Raw genomic sequence first — 17273 nt, forward strand, 5'->3', positions numbered from 1 at the left:
CACGTGTGTGTGTGCTTGTGCAGGACGTGGGAGTCCTCCACCCCCTGCACCTCTCCCTACACCCAGCTCAGTTCCTACCCCCACTGCCACCAACCGCTCGGGGGGGGTTACCATGACAGCGAGGTTAGAGGCTAGCCCACGAGCTGAAAAAGAAAGAAGGTGCAGGCTGACATGAGCTCAGATTTAAGTGCCGCAGTCTGTTTAGAGAGCATTCCTCTCTTTGGTGGGTGTTTTTGTTGTCACTGGAATGTGTTTCTGTTTTTTCACTTTGGATCCATGCTGCTAAATACCACAGACTACATTTCTCTGCAGGTTTTTATTCTTGTCAGCAATTATCTTTGGTTTCATTTCTCATTCATGCCTTCGCTCCTGAAGTTATTTGTTTTGAGTTGCATCCCCTGACATTGCTCAAGGCACTCAACTTTGTGCTGCTTCCACAAGAACAGGCAAACAAACTGGTGCCAGCACATACAACGTGCTGATTTGTACCAGTGTTAATCTGCTACCCCGCTGTAATGTTCCTTATAACAACCCATGGCTGGATATATCTGTACTTGCACATGTGCATGCTGGTGAAATGATAAAGTAATGTTTATTAGCTGTATATTAGAATTGCAAACCACTGCACAGCACGGAAAAGTACAGACATAACCAATTCAGCATAGAACAGACAAAGACACACACACACACACACACATTGCAATGTGATAAAAAGGGGGTGTGTATAATATATGTATAAATATGTGCATATATTTAGATGTTTTTGTCTCATTTATTTTCATCCTAGGTGGTCAGTTATTTCTTTTAATGATGTCCAGTGATAGCACTGTCAGTTTTCACACTGATGATTTATCAGATGAAGACGTCTGATTGGTGCACAGTGAGAAAATGGGACTCGAGTAGATGCTGGTGTAAATTAGTTGATGGACCAAACATGTTGTCATCCTTGACTCATATTCACACACGTGTACACACACCCTTTGCTCTTATAGTCTATTTCCTGGCTCTCCGACATCCATTCGAGTAAGAATTATGATAAATACATCTGAGGGTTCTTTTATCCCAACTTATCTTTGGTAACCCGCTGTTACTTTTGCTCCTACTCAGCTCTCACCCAAAATAGAGCACCATCCATTAATGGTGCCACCCATGTAGAACTCACACACTTACCCTGTATGGATGAATGCACACACACACACACACACACACACACACACACACACACACACACACACACACCAATCACTTTTCCTCTCTTCGCTCCCCTGGGGAAGCAAAGTCCTGCATCAGCTGCTAAATTGCCTAAACTCTCTCATCTGCTAATGGGCTACCTGTCTTCCTGCGTGTCTGCCTCTCTGTCTACATTAATGAGTTTCTGTTGTCTGTCTGCCTGTGTGCCTTCCTGAATGTCTGATGTCTTGTCTTTATGTGTGCTTGTTGTTTAGTCTGTCTGTCTCTGATATGGCTGTTGCTTGTCTGCTTCTGTTCTTCTCCTGTCTGTCTGCCTGTCAGTTCATAAATTCGTTGCTCTCTTTGTTTTGATAAATCCCTTGCTTCAGTATACGCTCTCAAATCATGTATGATCATATGCTTCTCATTAGTATCCCCTCACAATATACACAATAAAATACATACGGGTGCCTGCTGACATTATGTATTTCCATATGTCCTAGAAAGAATAGACGAGAAAAACACACATACAGCAGTAGTAGTAATAGTAACAGTAGTAACTCTACTACTACTACTACTGTAGTTATTAAAAGATGAAAGACTTCTTTGCACACCCAGGCCAACAAGCACAATGAGATGTTGCTAAGACAACCAAGGACTCAGCCTAGTGGGGGTATGGGAGTGGTGTAGTGAATGTAAGAATACTAGTAAATTCATATTGGTCTTTGTAGATGACTCCTGTTGTACATATTTCCTTTGTCTGCTCTCCTTTTGTCATCAGTCAACATATTTTTTTGCTGAACAGGAGCTTTTATAGTCTCACCTTCACTGAGCTCTTCTATCATGTCTGTATTCATTTTTGGCCCCTCGCCTCTGTAAGAGGACAGTGTTTCTCAGCACACACAGTCTCTGTAGTTCTGTTAAAGACGGTGTTTCCCAGAGAAACAAGCCCTGAATGCAAAATGCTCTTTAAACTGTGCAAATAGTAGTAATAGTAGTGTGTGTGTGTGTGTGTTTGATGCATGCTTTCAATTTCCCTCATCGGTTAACCTATAATAAGGTCAGTGTTTTCTGTGTGCTTGTCTGTCCTTATCAAATTCCTTTTTATTGTCTCACTCTCTTTTGGTTTCTCTGTCAGTGCGTTACCTCTGATGTCAGTCTGTTCCACGAACCGTATCATAAACAGAGCCCCACTGACATTTCAATTTGCCCCATAACCCCTTCATATGTATACGCACACATACACACATACACACATAGACACCAAGTTCATTGCTGAGCATCAGTTCAGTGGCAGGCCTCTCCTGGGTTTCCAGGGAGACAAGAAAAAGCAATAACTGAACACTTGACCCCTCTGCTCTTTTTCCCTTCACACACACACACACACACACACACACACACACACACACACACACACTGAGACATACACTCACACACCTCAAATCTAATCTGGGAGAGTGAACCTCCACGGTGATATTCCTCCATCATCCCCTGAGGTTTGGACAAGAGATGTGGAAAAGGCGAAGAGAGGAGGAAGTTAATAATTTCATCTCGCAATGACCTGGAGACGATAAGATCGATTGTTTGGCTCTTGCAGTCCTCGTGACACCGGGCGGAAACACACTCTGCACACACAGATCATAGTTTCCCATTGCTTACACTCTCTGTCTGTAGCACGTCTAAGAACTTAGTGAAACTTTATGTTTGTGATGATGAAAGCAAAGATGAAAATGAACTCTAGGCAAGAGAGAAAAGCATGTGAGGGAGAGAAAAACACTGAGACAGAGAAAGAGAGTTTGCAGGAATATATTAAGGGGAACGACAGGCTGGCCTTAGCGACAAGGCTGTTTACTGTTTATTTTGGTCTCCAGTCTCATTTCTCTTCATATTGGCAGAGTCAAGATGATTTCCTTTCACTGTTTATTCCTGTGTGGATTTCTGTGTTTTGTGCATATTTTGTGTTTTTGTGTGTTTGCGTGCTCCGTTTGCCTCGTCTAAGTTCATCTATCTGAACTCAATCTTTCCACAATCACCGGTTGTTATGGTGTCTTCACTTAAGATCTAGGTCCCAGCGCGGGGGTTTCCTGTTTTTCCTTCCTCAACTAAGCAAATAGTTCCTGAGTAGATCAGATATGTGAACATGTATCAACATACTTTCAGCATGTCACTGCAAAAATGCAGAGTGCCTAATGGGTTGTGATTGTTATTTGGACAAGATAAATCAAGCACTTTAAACATCTTTATTTTTCTTACACAGGCCTTTTGGAGGCTGCTTGCTTTGATTGTGGATTCCACCAATCTAAATGTGAATATGACCAAAGAAACTCAGTTTTTACACACATTTGCAACTAAATAGTTCCTTTTCATGTTTTCCAACATGTGCAAACAGAAACATGAAGCTTTGAAATCTGAAATCTGATTCATTTGTTTGCTTATGGAGCATATAAATGCACACGAGAGTGTGTATTAGGCGTTATTACAAGCCATCCTGAGTGGCCACACTCAAAAGCTAAAGCCAGGTCTCCACGGTACAGGAGAACAATGGAAGCTTACAGATCATGATTTCTGCCTCTTAGTAATCAGGTCAGAGTCGATTGGATTGTTTCTTGGATGTGTGTGTGTGTGTGTGCATATGTGAGTGTGTGCATGTTTGTGGGGAAGGCAGCACACAGTGATGCTTCCCTGCAGTGTTGCCTTCTGTAACACAGGTGTGTTTGTGTGTGTGTGTGTTGGTGTAAACAACACTCTGCGTTAGCAGAAGCACACTCTGCATGCATGTTCGATCACAATACTACATTTATACTTCTCATTTTAGCTTCAAAATGATGTATAAATATATTTATGTATTGAATTTACCCTGGCAATTGAGATCCCAATCTCTAATCTAAGGAGTAAATACTGTGCACCAATGTTTCTATGTGAATATCCTGCAGTAGTAAAGTATGACGAGTCTCCCTTTGATGTCTTGTTTTTCTCCACTTGTTTGCTTCATGCAGTTCTCCAAGGAGAAGTACCTGCTGGAGTCTCCACCTGAGAAACTTCGTAAGGAGCTTGAGGAGGAGCTGAAACTGAGCCCTGCTGATATCAGGAGCCATGGCTGGTACCATGGACACATACCCAGAGAGGTAAACACCCACACACTATAAAGTACACTATACATGCACAGGAGAGTACATCGCAGTAGTCAAAACACTGACACACACACATATACTTTCCAAGGCAAGAAACCCCTGAGGTGGCACACTGTCAGTGTGCAGTACTTAATGCCCAGCACAAATACACATAGACATGCAGGCTGTCCTTTGCAAGCAAGTATATGCATCCAAGTTTCGAACAAACACAGTAACTGTGTGGCTAAATAATAAGTTATTTATAAAGAACACGTTAGAAATGTGAGGACATGCTGCTTTTCTCGTTTTTATAACATTGTAAACTACTTATATTTGGGATTTTGGACAAAATAACCAATCTGAAGACTCACAACTAAACTTGGAGCACACTGGAAATCTAATGGTTTGTGGGCAAGTCATGTAATTGGAAGGTCCCTGGGGACATTTGTTGCATGTCACACCCTCTCTCTGTTCCCCCATGTTTCCTGTCTGCCTCAAGCTGTCCCATAATGGCTAAAAGGTAAAAAAACAAAACAATAAACAACAACACATAACCAACAATCAACCAAAACTTAATTTATTACTAGTCAGCATGAGCTATAATCCAGTTTTCAAGTCCGACTTTCTGTCACAGTCACTCAGCTGCAGTAGTAGTGAAAAAATGATGAACATATAAATAATTTCTGGAAACGGTTTATTGCTGCTTCTATTTCAGCCCTGCACTTTTTTAGGACGCCTTTAATAAAAAGACAGAATTACATGAGATAAAAGTCCAAACGTAATAGTATTAGTGTGTGTGGGTTGATGTAGTTGTCAGCCAATGGCATTAGTTGAGCGATTACTTGGTCAAAGTCTCTGGCTTTGAAAGCACAGTTTAAATGCTTTACACACAGAATGACACTGATTAATGAATCCCATCATCTGTCACAGCTCAGTAGAAATTGCTTCAGCGTTCAGGAGGAGGGAAACTCTGCCAAACAGACAGCTGCGCGTGTTGCTGACGTACGCAATTGAATTTCACAGCTGGTGACTGAGGCACAGATACAAAGAGATGCGCAACTACAGACCTGCGCCCACAAACACACTGCATGCACATGTGGAGGGTACTCTCTCATAGACACAACCTCTTGATCAACCTCTGTCTCACACACACACACACTCACACACACACACACGCAGATTCAAATCAGCCATCTGTGAGTCTTTCCTCTTTAAATTTACATAAAATATTCATTTATTCATGGATTTGCCCCTCTGTAAACTTGGGGAAACCCTGAAACCCCCTGGTTACCAAAACAATATTTAGTGATTAGATCTCCTACACACACACACCCGGTGGGTGGATACTGTACGTAAGCTCCCGTAAATCCCATCCTTCCTTCCAGCTTGTTTATATCTTCCTGTTCGGTTTCTTTTAAAGTTAAGACTTCCAGTGCAGCATGTGCACAAGTTGTGTGCGTGTGTGTGTGTGTGTATACATGTGTTTTTACCTATTTTGTACCAAACTGTCATTAAAAATATATTTATTTTGAAATCCAGTGAGGAGTCATACTGCTACAAACACTCACTGCCGTAGAATTCAGTTTAGAAATGAGAGTAATAAGAGGATCCTGCGCTTGATTTGAGCATTTAATCTGTGCATATACTCCCTCCTGCTGGTCAGTGACACTCATTGCATATCTCAAGCCTTGCTTCCTGCATTGTGTGAATTTACAGCTGCGCGCCTCAGCGTCTCTCTGCTAGTAGTTTTAAAGGGAACCCTGCTCAGTTTGATACTGCGTCAGTATTTGTGATCTTTTCTCACCTAAATGCAGAGACATACATCTGTAATGTTTGGCATCAGCAGGATGTACAGCCTGAAGCTGATTTATTGACCATTAGCCAGGAGATTGCTTTTCTCCATTGTTTTGTCAATAAATTTGAAATTTCATTCTTACAATAGTGCTGAAGTCGATTTAATGTATCCTCAGAAAGTCATTGTCAGGCATTGTTACTAGCATTTTATCTGTCATCTCCATCTCAAACTGTGCATAACAGAGACCGTTCCGTGGTGAGATAGTATTTTCAGCAACACTAGCCTCCCTAAGGCACTGTCATAAATAGTAATGATTCCCTAAATTCAATTATTACAGTAAAAGAGGCAAAGTGTTAGTGACCAAATGTTCACACACACACACACGCTGTAGTTCATCTGGCTTGGGAACTTTTTTGTCTCCTGCAACAACTTAAACTTACTAACTCTTTAACTCTTCTGTGTATCCCGTCCATTTTGGGATAACCATGACCTGGATGACTGAGAACCTTCACAGACATTTACGTTACATGTTTTCTCTGTGTCTGTCTAGGTGTCGGAGACTCTGGTTTTGCGTAATGGAGACTTCCTTGTGCGTGATTCTCTGACAAGTGTGGGTGACTACGTGCTGACCTGTCGATGGGATAATGAGGTGCTGCACTTCAAGATTAGCAAAGTGCTGGTCAAATCCAATGAGACCAAGGTATTCACCTTTTACTGACTTGTCTGTCGAACTACTTTTGCTAAACTTTTTTTATATGTAATTGAGTATTGACCCTTATGGAGATGTTGCTCATGTAGCGTTAGAACAGGACCATACATGGTAAAGATTTTCACATTATTATTTGCATAAAAAAAGAATAGATAAATACAAATAAAATTAAACACATAGTTGTTATATTACTTTCTGTCTCACCATCCTCAGGTGCAGTACATGTTGGAGTCTGACAGCTTTGACTCGGTCCAGGAGCTGGTGCGTTTCTATGTGGGTCAGCGCAAACCGGTCTCCCAGTCTAGTGGTGTTCACATCTACTGTCCAGTCAGCAGAACTCTTCCCCTGCGCTACCTGGAGGCCACCTTCGCCCTCTCCAACAGCAAGCAAGGCTCTGCTTACTCACCGTCCAGTCAGAGGGGAGCGTACATTAAGAGAAGGAGCGTCACCATGACTGACGGGCTGACGACCGAGAAGATGATACCTCACAGGTGAGCCAGGAGAAAGAGGAGCACAGTGTTTGTTTGGGTTTTAGGAAGTGAACGTGAACGAACCACCTAGCAGCCAGTAATGAAAGTCTGGCAGCTCCTTTTTTTTTGCAGTTTTCATCCTAATTTCATTGTGTTATTTTTGCTTTATGTTGCATACACGATCAGTGACTCAGACAGTCCCAGTCCAGTTGAGACACCCGTGGCACCAGCAGAACCAGAGCCGGAACCTGTGCCCAACTGCAGGTTGTGTTTGTGTGTCACACAAGTGTTGTTCTTGAGCACTAAACTAGTGCACTTGCCTCCCACGTTCCTGCAGTCCCTTCACTTCACATGCACTGGAAGCACCTCCCCTAATGAGCATTAAGTCCTTGATTCAGTGCAGCAACTTCTGCACTGGATCAAGTTTCAAACAGGACAAAGCTGTTTGAAGCTGAATCTGAAGGGAGCAGACAAATATCCTGTGTTCAGTTGAAATCAATTTCAGTCTCATCAAGGTGCAGATAAGAGTTGAACAAGCTTTATAAAATATAATAGAAAATATTTGCCGGTGTTAGCAGAGATACTTAGCAGAGATACCAGAGCTAATGCGCTAAAATAGATTTTAAACATCACTTAAAGCTACGATTTGTAACTTAAGATGGCATTAGCACGAGATTCAAAATCAATCCACTCTGCTCCACCCCGTCCTCACTTTCCCAGCTCTGCTATCTTCTCTTAGGTTGAGGAAGGTTGGTCAAAAACGCTCTTCTGTGGGTCTGACTTCACAGGATAAGAAACATATTTCTACAATTTATTTTTTAATTGCATGCTGTAGTGCTTATCGTTTACAAAACTTCACCTAGAAGTCACATTGCGTTATATTTTTCTGCTCCTTCTTTACTAAACATGGTTTTAATTCATTAAAACACAAAAAGGAGGAATGTGGTTGTCAACTATATTTTGTCCGTCTTCTCTCACTCAGAAATAACTTAGCATTCACCTCCTTAAACACACCACCCCTGTCTTCTGAAATAGCTTAGTGTGACATCCTGAGCTCCATCACTTTGTGAGGTTCCCCTTAAGACCTTACCAGCTTCTAAATCCATACTTAAAGATTTTTAACATGCTAAAAATACTGTGTTTGCAGCCCATCGACAATCCACCACCACAAAGATGCAATGCGGAACTGTGCGATGAGCATGGACCAGATCCAGGAGTATCGCTGTCCCTTGTCACCTGTTGGGGAAACCCCAACTCCTGCGTATAGTGCTAGTAAGTGCCAGCGACACACAAACTTGGACTCATAAATTAAGAAGAAATGCTCTCTTGTCTTGGAGATTTTAAGACTCTTCTCCTATTTTTAACAGTCAGCAGACAGAGAGCCCACTCAGGCGGGCGGGTCCTCGCTGTCGTCCCACCTTCCCCTGTGATACGACGTTCCAGCGACCCTCAACTCAGCCCCACAGCCAGTAACAACCCTCCAGAGATTCCCGTGCACTCTTCACCCGCCCACCATCCTAACTACCAATCACATTCCTCAGAAACTGCAGGGAGCTACTGTGACCTCAGACCTTGCCCTGCTGGGCCCCCTAAACCCCCGACTAAGAGCTACGTGGAGCGATTGCGAGTGGAAGAAGGGAGGGAGGAAGGAGAGAGAGAGGAAGGAGAGGGGATGTTCAGTGCCCCACAGGTGGAGACAGCATCTTCATTCAGACCATCCAGGTATGAGACACTTACAAACCTAAAATTAGACTTCCAAACTTACACTATATGCTCTTTTTAACAAATACTTGCTCTCAAGTCAAGGACATGAAAAATAATTCAGGTGGTGCCTCTGCAGCACACTGCTGGCGAAGACATCATTGACAGGTTGACTGCTATAAAGCCTTGTGGCTGGTACTGGAGTTGCCAAATGGCTTATGTAGACTTTCAGCTGTGTCAGCCTGTTGGGCTCGGCCAAAAAGACGTCAAAGAAAGCTTAAAAGTCAGTCCTTATCCCTCCTGCAGGGCTAATGTGTATCAAGTGCAACAACAATAGAGAAGTCTCGTGATTTGTCAAACTGTTAGGAGAAAGAAAAAAAGGGACCTCAATGGAGAAAATGCACAATGAGGATGAAGCAGCAGTGTTTCATGATCATTCATCAAGCAAAGCAGGGTTTATAAATAAATTATGACACCTAAAACAACAATGGTAGCGATGAGATCCAAGTAACTCACGGATACAAAAGCAGATTAATGAAACCTGCTTGGCTTTCTGTACACCTAAACATATTTATCAGCACGTAAAGTTGGTATGTTCAGAGCACAATGCAACTGCTGACATGTCACGGACAGCAAGTACATGAGAGAGAAAAATAGACAAAATAGACAAAATAGACCTGAGTAAACAGCTGATAATCCTGTGGGGAAAAAGCCTGAGGGAAGACTTTGTGCTGTGTTGGGAGCCACAGCAGATACTGTATTTTATTGGGCTTATAGTGCCAGGGGGGATGCAGCAGCAGATGAGGCTTGAAAAAGTAAAATGGTCAGGTACGCTGTGTTGCTGGCAGAGATGTAGCAGGCAGCAGCTTTGGACAACTGAGCGTCCCCTGTGAAAGTCTGCTGCTGGGGCATTATTCCCAGATGGCTGGGAAAATTGTCTGTAAAGGCTGTTAAAGGTCACGGCACAAGTCCCAGTGACACAGTTCACACAACTGGACCACTACAGGCAAGCCTACCAGACTACAGACGTTATCAATAATCTTTTCTTGTAGTCTTCGCCAGTGCTCATGTCCTGTCCAGGTTCAGTATTTTCTAATGCGCTACAATCGCTCCTGTTCAGGTATGAGTCCTGCCTTATGCCAGCTGAGAATAAGCCTCTGGAAATGTCCGTGCTGAAGAGAGTCAAAGAGCTGCTGGCCGAGGTGGATGCAAGAACCGCAGCTAAACACATCACCATGGTGGACTGCACGGTATAAACACACACACACACACACACACACACACACACACACACACACACACACACACACACACACACACATACACACACACACACACAGATATATGAGATTCACCTGGAAGCACACATGCACAAAGGCAATTAAAACAAGCTGACCTGCACAGTGACATAATACCTTGTAGGCAAATGTAACATATACTATATCTATACACAGACATGCATGCACATACTCACACACTATGAAATAGCTGCTCACACAACACATATGTGCAACTGATGATCTCTTTAAACTCTTGGGCAGGTTGCTAGAATATTGGGTGTAACCTCTGAGATGCAAAGGATGATGGGAGTGTCCTCAGGACTGGAGTTACTGACACTGCCACATGGACACCAACTGAGACTTGACCTACTGGAGAGGTACAAACATGTCCTCCTTCATGCATCACACAGTATCTTCTTCATTAACTATCAGCCGTTGATTATCTTTGCTCTTCTGTTCTTGTCTTTATCAAATCTCTCACGATGTTTACTCAATTCCACCTCTTTCTATGTGTCTGATTTAAGCATTTATAATAACTTCCTCTGTCTCCTCCTTTGTCATTAGGTTTTATTAATTAGTTAATTGTAGTTAATTACACATTCGTATTTCCTCAGGTTCTACACCATGTCTATCATGATGGCAGTGGACCTGCTAGGCTGCACAGGAAGCACAGAGGAGCGGGCAGCCCTGCTCCACAAGACCATCCAATTAGCAGCAGAGCTGAAAAGCAACATGGGCAACATGTTTGGCTTTGCTGCAGTGATGAGAGCCCTGGAGCTGCCGCAGGTGAGAGAGATTCAGATGAAAGTCGTCATCATTAACGCCAAAAACCTGCACATTGTCATTAAAATTGTGTCAATTCATTCAGATTTCCCGCCTGGAGCAGACATGGGTGACATTACGGCAGAGACACACAGAAGGCGCGATTCTATATGAGAAGAAACTCAAACCTTTCATGAAGAATATAAACGATGGCAAAGGTGAGAACCTACCTTGCATGGACCATACTGGGCATGCAGTTCCACGTGTTTAATACAAAAATGAGCGACTGCGTGTTTATTTCTTGCCAACAGAGTCTAGCGTCCTGTCCAACACATCCTTCCCACACATCATTCCCGTCCTGTCTTTACTGGAGCGAGGCGTGGCTCTTGGGGAGACGCTGGAGCCATGGGAGAGCTCAGAGGTGGGAGTCGACGTGGTCATGTACCACTTAGAGGCAGCTCGTACAATCGCACACCACGGGGGAATCTACAGAACAAACGCTGAGACCAAACTGCAGGGTAAGAGCTGCCAAAAAACTGCACCACACCCTCTTTGTTTTTTGTTGTACGGTCATCATGTGTTACATCTCCTGCTGTGAGTGAATAATTTTTAATAGTGATGAGTGTAATTTAATAATGATCATGTTTCTGTCGACTATATGAGACCTGTTGTTGACTGTATTGATCCTTAAAACCCCCCATTAGTTCTCAATTTGAGGCCATTACTGTTTTATTGAATTGTCTGTCAATAGCTATCAGTTCACATCTCTGTTTATCTTGCTATCGATCAGCTTAACCTCATTCTGCTCCTTTCATCAGCAGTTCTAGCTGCTAAAGTGGAGAATAGTTTGAGCTGAAGATGTTTATGTTTACAGGATATATGTTTAGTGCATCTACATGGTGGGGTTAGAGTGTCTAATACTATTACTGTCGTTTTTGCCTGTAATTGTGCCAATTTAGCAACTTTTTTTCTCTACTAGAAATCAAAACCATAAATATTTTAATTAATTATCAGTCCTATACATAGAGTAACCTCCTCTCTTCTCCTCTCCAGGAATCCAGGAGCAAGCGGAAATACACGAAATCTTCCAGACAGAGTTTCAGATGCGTCTCCTGTGGGGCAGCCGCGGCTCTGAAGGCAGCCAATCGGAGCGCTACGAAAAGTTCGACAAAGTCCTCACAGCCCTGTCACACAAGCTAGAGCCTGTTGTGCGCCACAGTGAGCTATAGCACCAGCCCCAACGCCCGCCATCAAAAACAACCTTAAATGCACTCACCACTCATAGTGGCATGGTCTTGTTTTGCATCACGGAGGATGGTGTGGAAGAGTCCGGCGTGAACACTGGGAGGGATGAGAGCGAACGAAGAGGCAGCTAAAAGAGCACGTGCAGTGGGCACTATGAATACAGAAGAGGGGTTTACTCACTTATGACATGTGTTGCACTGACTGTGGGACTCCAGTTGTGGTGGTGACTTTCTTACTTGGCGCTAAAATATTTAACTGGCAACAGAAAGGAGGCAAGTGAAGTGGAAAAGACAATGGAGGACGTGGGAACAGTAACAGTCTACGGCGTGCCCCGAGGGCCAAGCAGAGCTGTAAAGTTTGACTCGCTTCAGTAACACACAGACCCCCTCACCGCTGTCACACACTGTAGCAAAAAATGACAATAATAACTTGCATAGTATAGATGTTTGTCTGTGTGAACGAATGTGTGTGCGTGTGTGTCTGTACGCGTATGTTTACATTCCTTCGTTTTTGTGCGTCATTAAGGTCCCATGTGATTTTTTTGTCTTATTTATTCGCTATGATCAAAGGATATCAGGCCATTGTGGGCACTGATTCACCAAACTCTTGAGAATCTGTCATTGGTTCTTCTGAGGGAACCATTTTCATAAAACCTCATTAAAATTGTACCAATCATTCCCATTGACTCTCATTAAGAATGTATCAGACAAGCTTTAATAAGTGTATCTGAAATGAACCATTTGCAGAACTAACGCAGCAACTTCGATATGAGGGCTTTGTGAGTTGTTAACATTAAGAGGTCAAAGCAAACCTCCTTTTGTCGTAGCTGCTTCACTAATACATTTAATAACGTGTGTCTCGTGCACAAATGTAGCTAAAAACAAGCATGAAGCTGAGGAAAAATGGGACGCGTACTCGATCTTAAAATCTAGTTAAAGCAATGTTTCACTTTGTGTTGAGACATTTCTAAAGGTGCTGTGGTTTGACTTTTAGCGATTTGAAGCTGCACATTTACAGAAATAACTCACATGTTCGATGCATGCAGCTCTAAATGTTGTACTAAGTCAAATGTTGCTTTAAACTAACAATTTAAATGTGAAAAAAAAGATTAGTCAGACTTTAATGTCTGTGGAGGATTTCAATGATACTTGAGAGGTAAAGTGAATTTGACATCTTTTCTGATCTTTTTTTTTCTATTTGAAATCTGAATGAAAAAAAAACTTCCCAGACTGAATCATTAATGGACATGTAGGCGACAGTCCAGCTACACACAACGTATGGTTTGAATTTGTGTTTCGGCAAAAGAGCTTGAATGATCTTTCTATGATATTATTTTACACTGTTGAGTGTTAAAGCATTGCTGTATTTAAAGTACAAGGGTATGCAATCATTTCAGCTAACGGCTGAGCCCCCTTAATAACAGACACCATTAAGAATAGAATAAAGGCTCACTTTGTGCCCCCTACAATGCCACCTTTTTAAAATGTATAACCCTTTCTTATCCAAACTGATAATCTATATACGAAAGAACATCATGTAATATATAAATCAAATTATTCCAAAATATCATTCTACCCTGCAGTTGCATATTAGAGATGTCTTTAAAGAGCTGTTTGATTGTCTCGCTTTTTATTCTGAACCATGTGTTGAGTCATGAGACAAGGAGCCATGTGTCAGCTCCCACTACTGTGCACCAGGGGGCGAACTTTAGTCAGCGGAGAACACTGAATCATAAATTGTAATACAATACATAACAGGTAAAAACATACACATACTGTATGTACAAGGTTTGAGACCAAGAGGATGCCTGCTGGTTTAGGTTTGATGTTTTCTAACTCTGGTCATGAAAAGGTGATGATGATGATGGAATATGTTTTCTTATGAATATGTTGTCTTCTGTTGAATGCTGTTCAGGAAGTGTGTTGATTCTCCTGTTGTATGGAACAGGACCATTTGAAAAGCAAAAATGCAAGAAATGATGGACGAGCTCATGTTTTTTTACGTACTGTACATAGCAATTCTCTTTTTTTCAAAATAAAATACTTGCTTGTGCCTGAGAGTCGGGTTCTTTGTTCAGTCAAAAAGAGTTCATACAGACCTCTGCAGGTGCTGGAGCAGAAAATACAGCAAAACTTTAAAAAAAACTAAACTAAACTCAAAGAACTGTGTATTGTATTTACAGCTTCTAGCGTGTTTAATGGTCAAACAATTGTTCAGTCTAAACAGAGATCTTCATCTGTATTATATAATTATATAATACACAATAATTATGACAAAAATATATTTAGTTGAAATTTTGAATCAATTCTCACAAGTCATCAACCAAATGCCTTAAAGACTACCAGGAATAAATCAATATGAATACTGTGATACACCTTTAAATAATAATCAAACTTTCTGTCTGACATAATATAAATAGTCATAGTTTTAACAGTGTGTAATAAAACCAACAACCAAGTGTTGACGGTGTGATTGTGGTAAGGCTGTGTGTCTATTAACATATCAGTGATCACTGATGATCAACAGTGTTGGACTGTGTGAGATTTTCTTTCATTACAATCAATAGAGGAGCTAGAATTTATTTTAAGTCAGTCCAGCAAATATTTTCTGACATTAATTCTCACTAAAGCACCATCTGGCTGAAGTTAGTCTGAGCAATTCCTTTAATGATTTTCTTTTACTCGTTTCATAATTAGTTCATATCTTATTCATATCATGTTTTCTGGCTTATCGTTTGGCTTATAAAATACTGTATGTAATAATGTATGATCATAATAGAAGATGCTCATCACATTTTCTAAAAGACCAGTGTCACCAGATTTACTTATTTTGTTCAACCACCATTCTAAAACTCTGTGATATAATGATATTTACTATCAAACAAACAAGAAACAGATCCTCACACTTGGAAAGCTGGAACTAGAAAAAAAAAAATGCAAACACATTATTACACTCATTGCATTAGTTAAAGATGTGCCTTGTCCTGGAAGAACCACTCTGTTGCAGCGTGTGCTGGCAGCCACTAGGCGACAGCATTTCACAGTCTCATCAATACATCTGCAGGCACAAGCATCCAGTTAGAGGAGGCTGAGCATCTATGGTTTCTGGACATCTTCCACTTAAAGGATCATCCTTACTGTTCAATACTTCGTGGCTCGTGCACCCACCTGGACGATATCTTTAGTGTTGTTTTTTTTTTATTGTTTGTTATGCATGTAAATATCAAAGTAAGTGCTGTTTTACTAAAAATACACAGTGTGAAGTGCACGGAGGTTGTGTGTTGTGTGAAGCATCACACATTGCTTTGCAGACAAACCCACAGCGATGGCAGTGGGAGGGAGACCAAGACAGATGGAGTGTGCGTGTGTGTGTGTGTGTGTGTGTGTGTGTGTGTGTGTGTGTGTGTGTGAGACAACACAGATGTTGCAGGAACTGTGTTGTTGCTCTTGCTTACAAAAAAAAAACTATGATGTACAGGAAAAAACAGAGCAGAACAGAAACAGAATAGGAAGGAGACCCCATAATCTGCCACAACAGAAAATTATCATTCGCTCTGCTCTTTGTCTCCCCTTCCTATACAGTTCCATAGGCGGAACATGTCATGGATGTAATCTCTAAGAGGATTCTCTCTGCTTGATATCATGGTACATGTTAATTTCAGTGCTTTATATTCCTTATTGAAACAGACCCAAGATCTCCAAGGCCTGCCTGACTGCCAGCCAGCCAACCAGCCATCATCAATTCACCCCTAATCTCTCCCCCCAGTCCTTTTATAGCTAATCCATTGTGTTGGTCATTGTCATCTGATCATGTGTGACCTTGGCTGCTCTATCGCTGGTGCTTGGCTCCGTAGCATTGACTTTTGACATCCATCTACAGGCACACACTGGTGGTGAAGAGAAGATGTCTGTGGAAATATGGCTGAATATTTTTGTCATTGTGAAATTTCCTAATATTAGGAAATCACACCAAACCAATCAAAGTGTTTGGTGTGAATTCTGGTTCTATGTTAACTCTAAATCTGAAGTCTCTGAGAAGAGTGATAGCTAAGAAAATGATGAGGAAAATACACGCAAGGTGTTTGTAATGTCAGAGGCTACCAGTGTCCCATTCAAGAAGATGTTTAAACTCCTGTGTTAGGTATGGGACCATGTTCTGACTGGGCACAGTCAGAATTGTAATTTAAATAAATTATAAATATATATAAATATATAAATATATAAATTTTAATATAAACACAATATTGTGTATTATATGTGTGATTTGTGACATGTCCAACTGGATGTATATGTAATATATTTCCAGTAAATAATATATCTAATATTTACAATTAAATAATGTCTGAAAATAAAATCTATCAAATGTGGGTACCTGTAAAATATTGACAAAATAATACCTTCCTCCCTACAAGGAAACTTTTTCTAGCAGGATCAGATGGTAATTCACATAGTCATGGGAAATGAAAGAAAATATAGCTGTAAAAAAGATTCACAATCATAGTCGTCGTTGCCACAATCATATGATCATCTACCCAGCTCACTACTGATACACGATTATTTTCCAGTGCACGTTCCTTAAAGAGGATGCCGATTGAAACACCTCTCTCTTAAACAACCAGTGTAACCATCATCCTAATCATTTTGTTGATTAAAAACAAACAATAAAACACAAAATGATCTTTCTTCCCCAAATCGCACACTGGACTGCATTTGAAAGATTGTTTTTATTTACTGTCTAAAATAACACATCGGAGTGCAAAAAGAAGCGCGTGTATCATCCATAAAAGCAGAACATGAACCTCAAGGCAGCTTAGCAAATGTGATGTGACACCCAGTGATGATGTGATCATTCCTGGATAAATTGCTCCCTAACTATGAAGCGTACAGCTATGATACTCTCTCCCACACGCCAGCTTCAGCCTCTTCGCTCACTACGCCAATGTTTTCACCTGTAAGGACACAAGACTGCAACCACAACATTTCTCATCATGTCATCATTATTTTTCCGAACTTTCACTGCTGCCTCCAACAT

At 41.4% G+C, this 17273-nt stretch overlaps 1 protein-coding gene across 2 annotated transcripts in view; it reads left to right on the plus strand.

Moving 5' to 3' along the window:
- Window positions 1-14301, plus strand: part of sh2d3ca (SH2 domain containing 3Ca) — a 40568-nt gene extending 26267 nt beyond the window's left edge. Inside the window, exons 5-16 of one of the 2 annotated variants that reach the window (XM_026339796.1) lie at window positions 4167-4295; window positions 6626-6775; window positions 6998-7275; window positions 7441-7518; window positions 8402-8526; window positions 8622-8976; window positions 10076-10205; window positions 10497-10612; window positions 10850-11021; window positions 11104-11215; window positions 11309-11515; window positions 12051-14301. In XM_026339796.1, coding sequence (XP_026195581.1) covers window positions 4167-4295; window positions 6626-6775; window positions 6998-7275; window positions 7441-7518; window positions 8402-8526; window positions 8622-8976; window positions 10076-10205; window positions 10497-10612; window positions 10850-11021; window positions 11104-11215; window positions 11309-11515; window positions 12051-12226 — 2028 coding nt within the window. In that variant the 3' untranslated portion in view covers window positions 12227-14301. The remainder of the gene's footprint in view (window positions 1-4166; window positions 4296-6625; window positions 6776-6997; window positions 7276-7440; window positions 7519-8401; window positions 8527-8621; window positions 8977-10075; window positions 10206-10496; window positions 10613-10849; window positions 11022-11103; window positions 11216-11308; window positions 11516-12050) is intronic. The other variant, XM_026339797.1, reaches the window with a different exon arrangement.
- The last annotated feature ends 2972 nt before the right edge of the window (window positions 14302-17273 follow it).

The sequence above is a fragment of the Anabas testudineus genome, chromosome 22 (assembly GCF_900324465.2).
Source record: "Anabas testudineus chromosome 22, fAnaTes1.2, whole genome shotgun sequence".
Classification (NCBI taxonomy): Eukaryota; Metazoa; Chordata; class Actinopteri; order Anabantiformes; family Anabantidae; genus Anabas; species Anabas testudineus.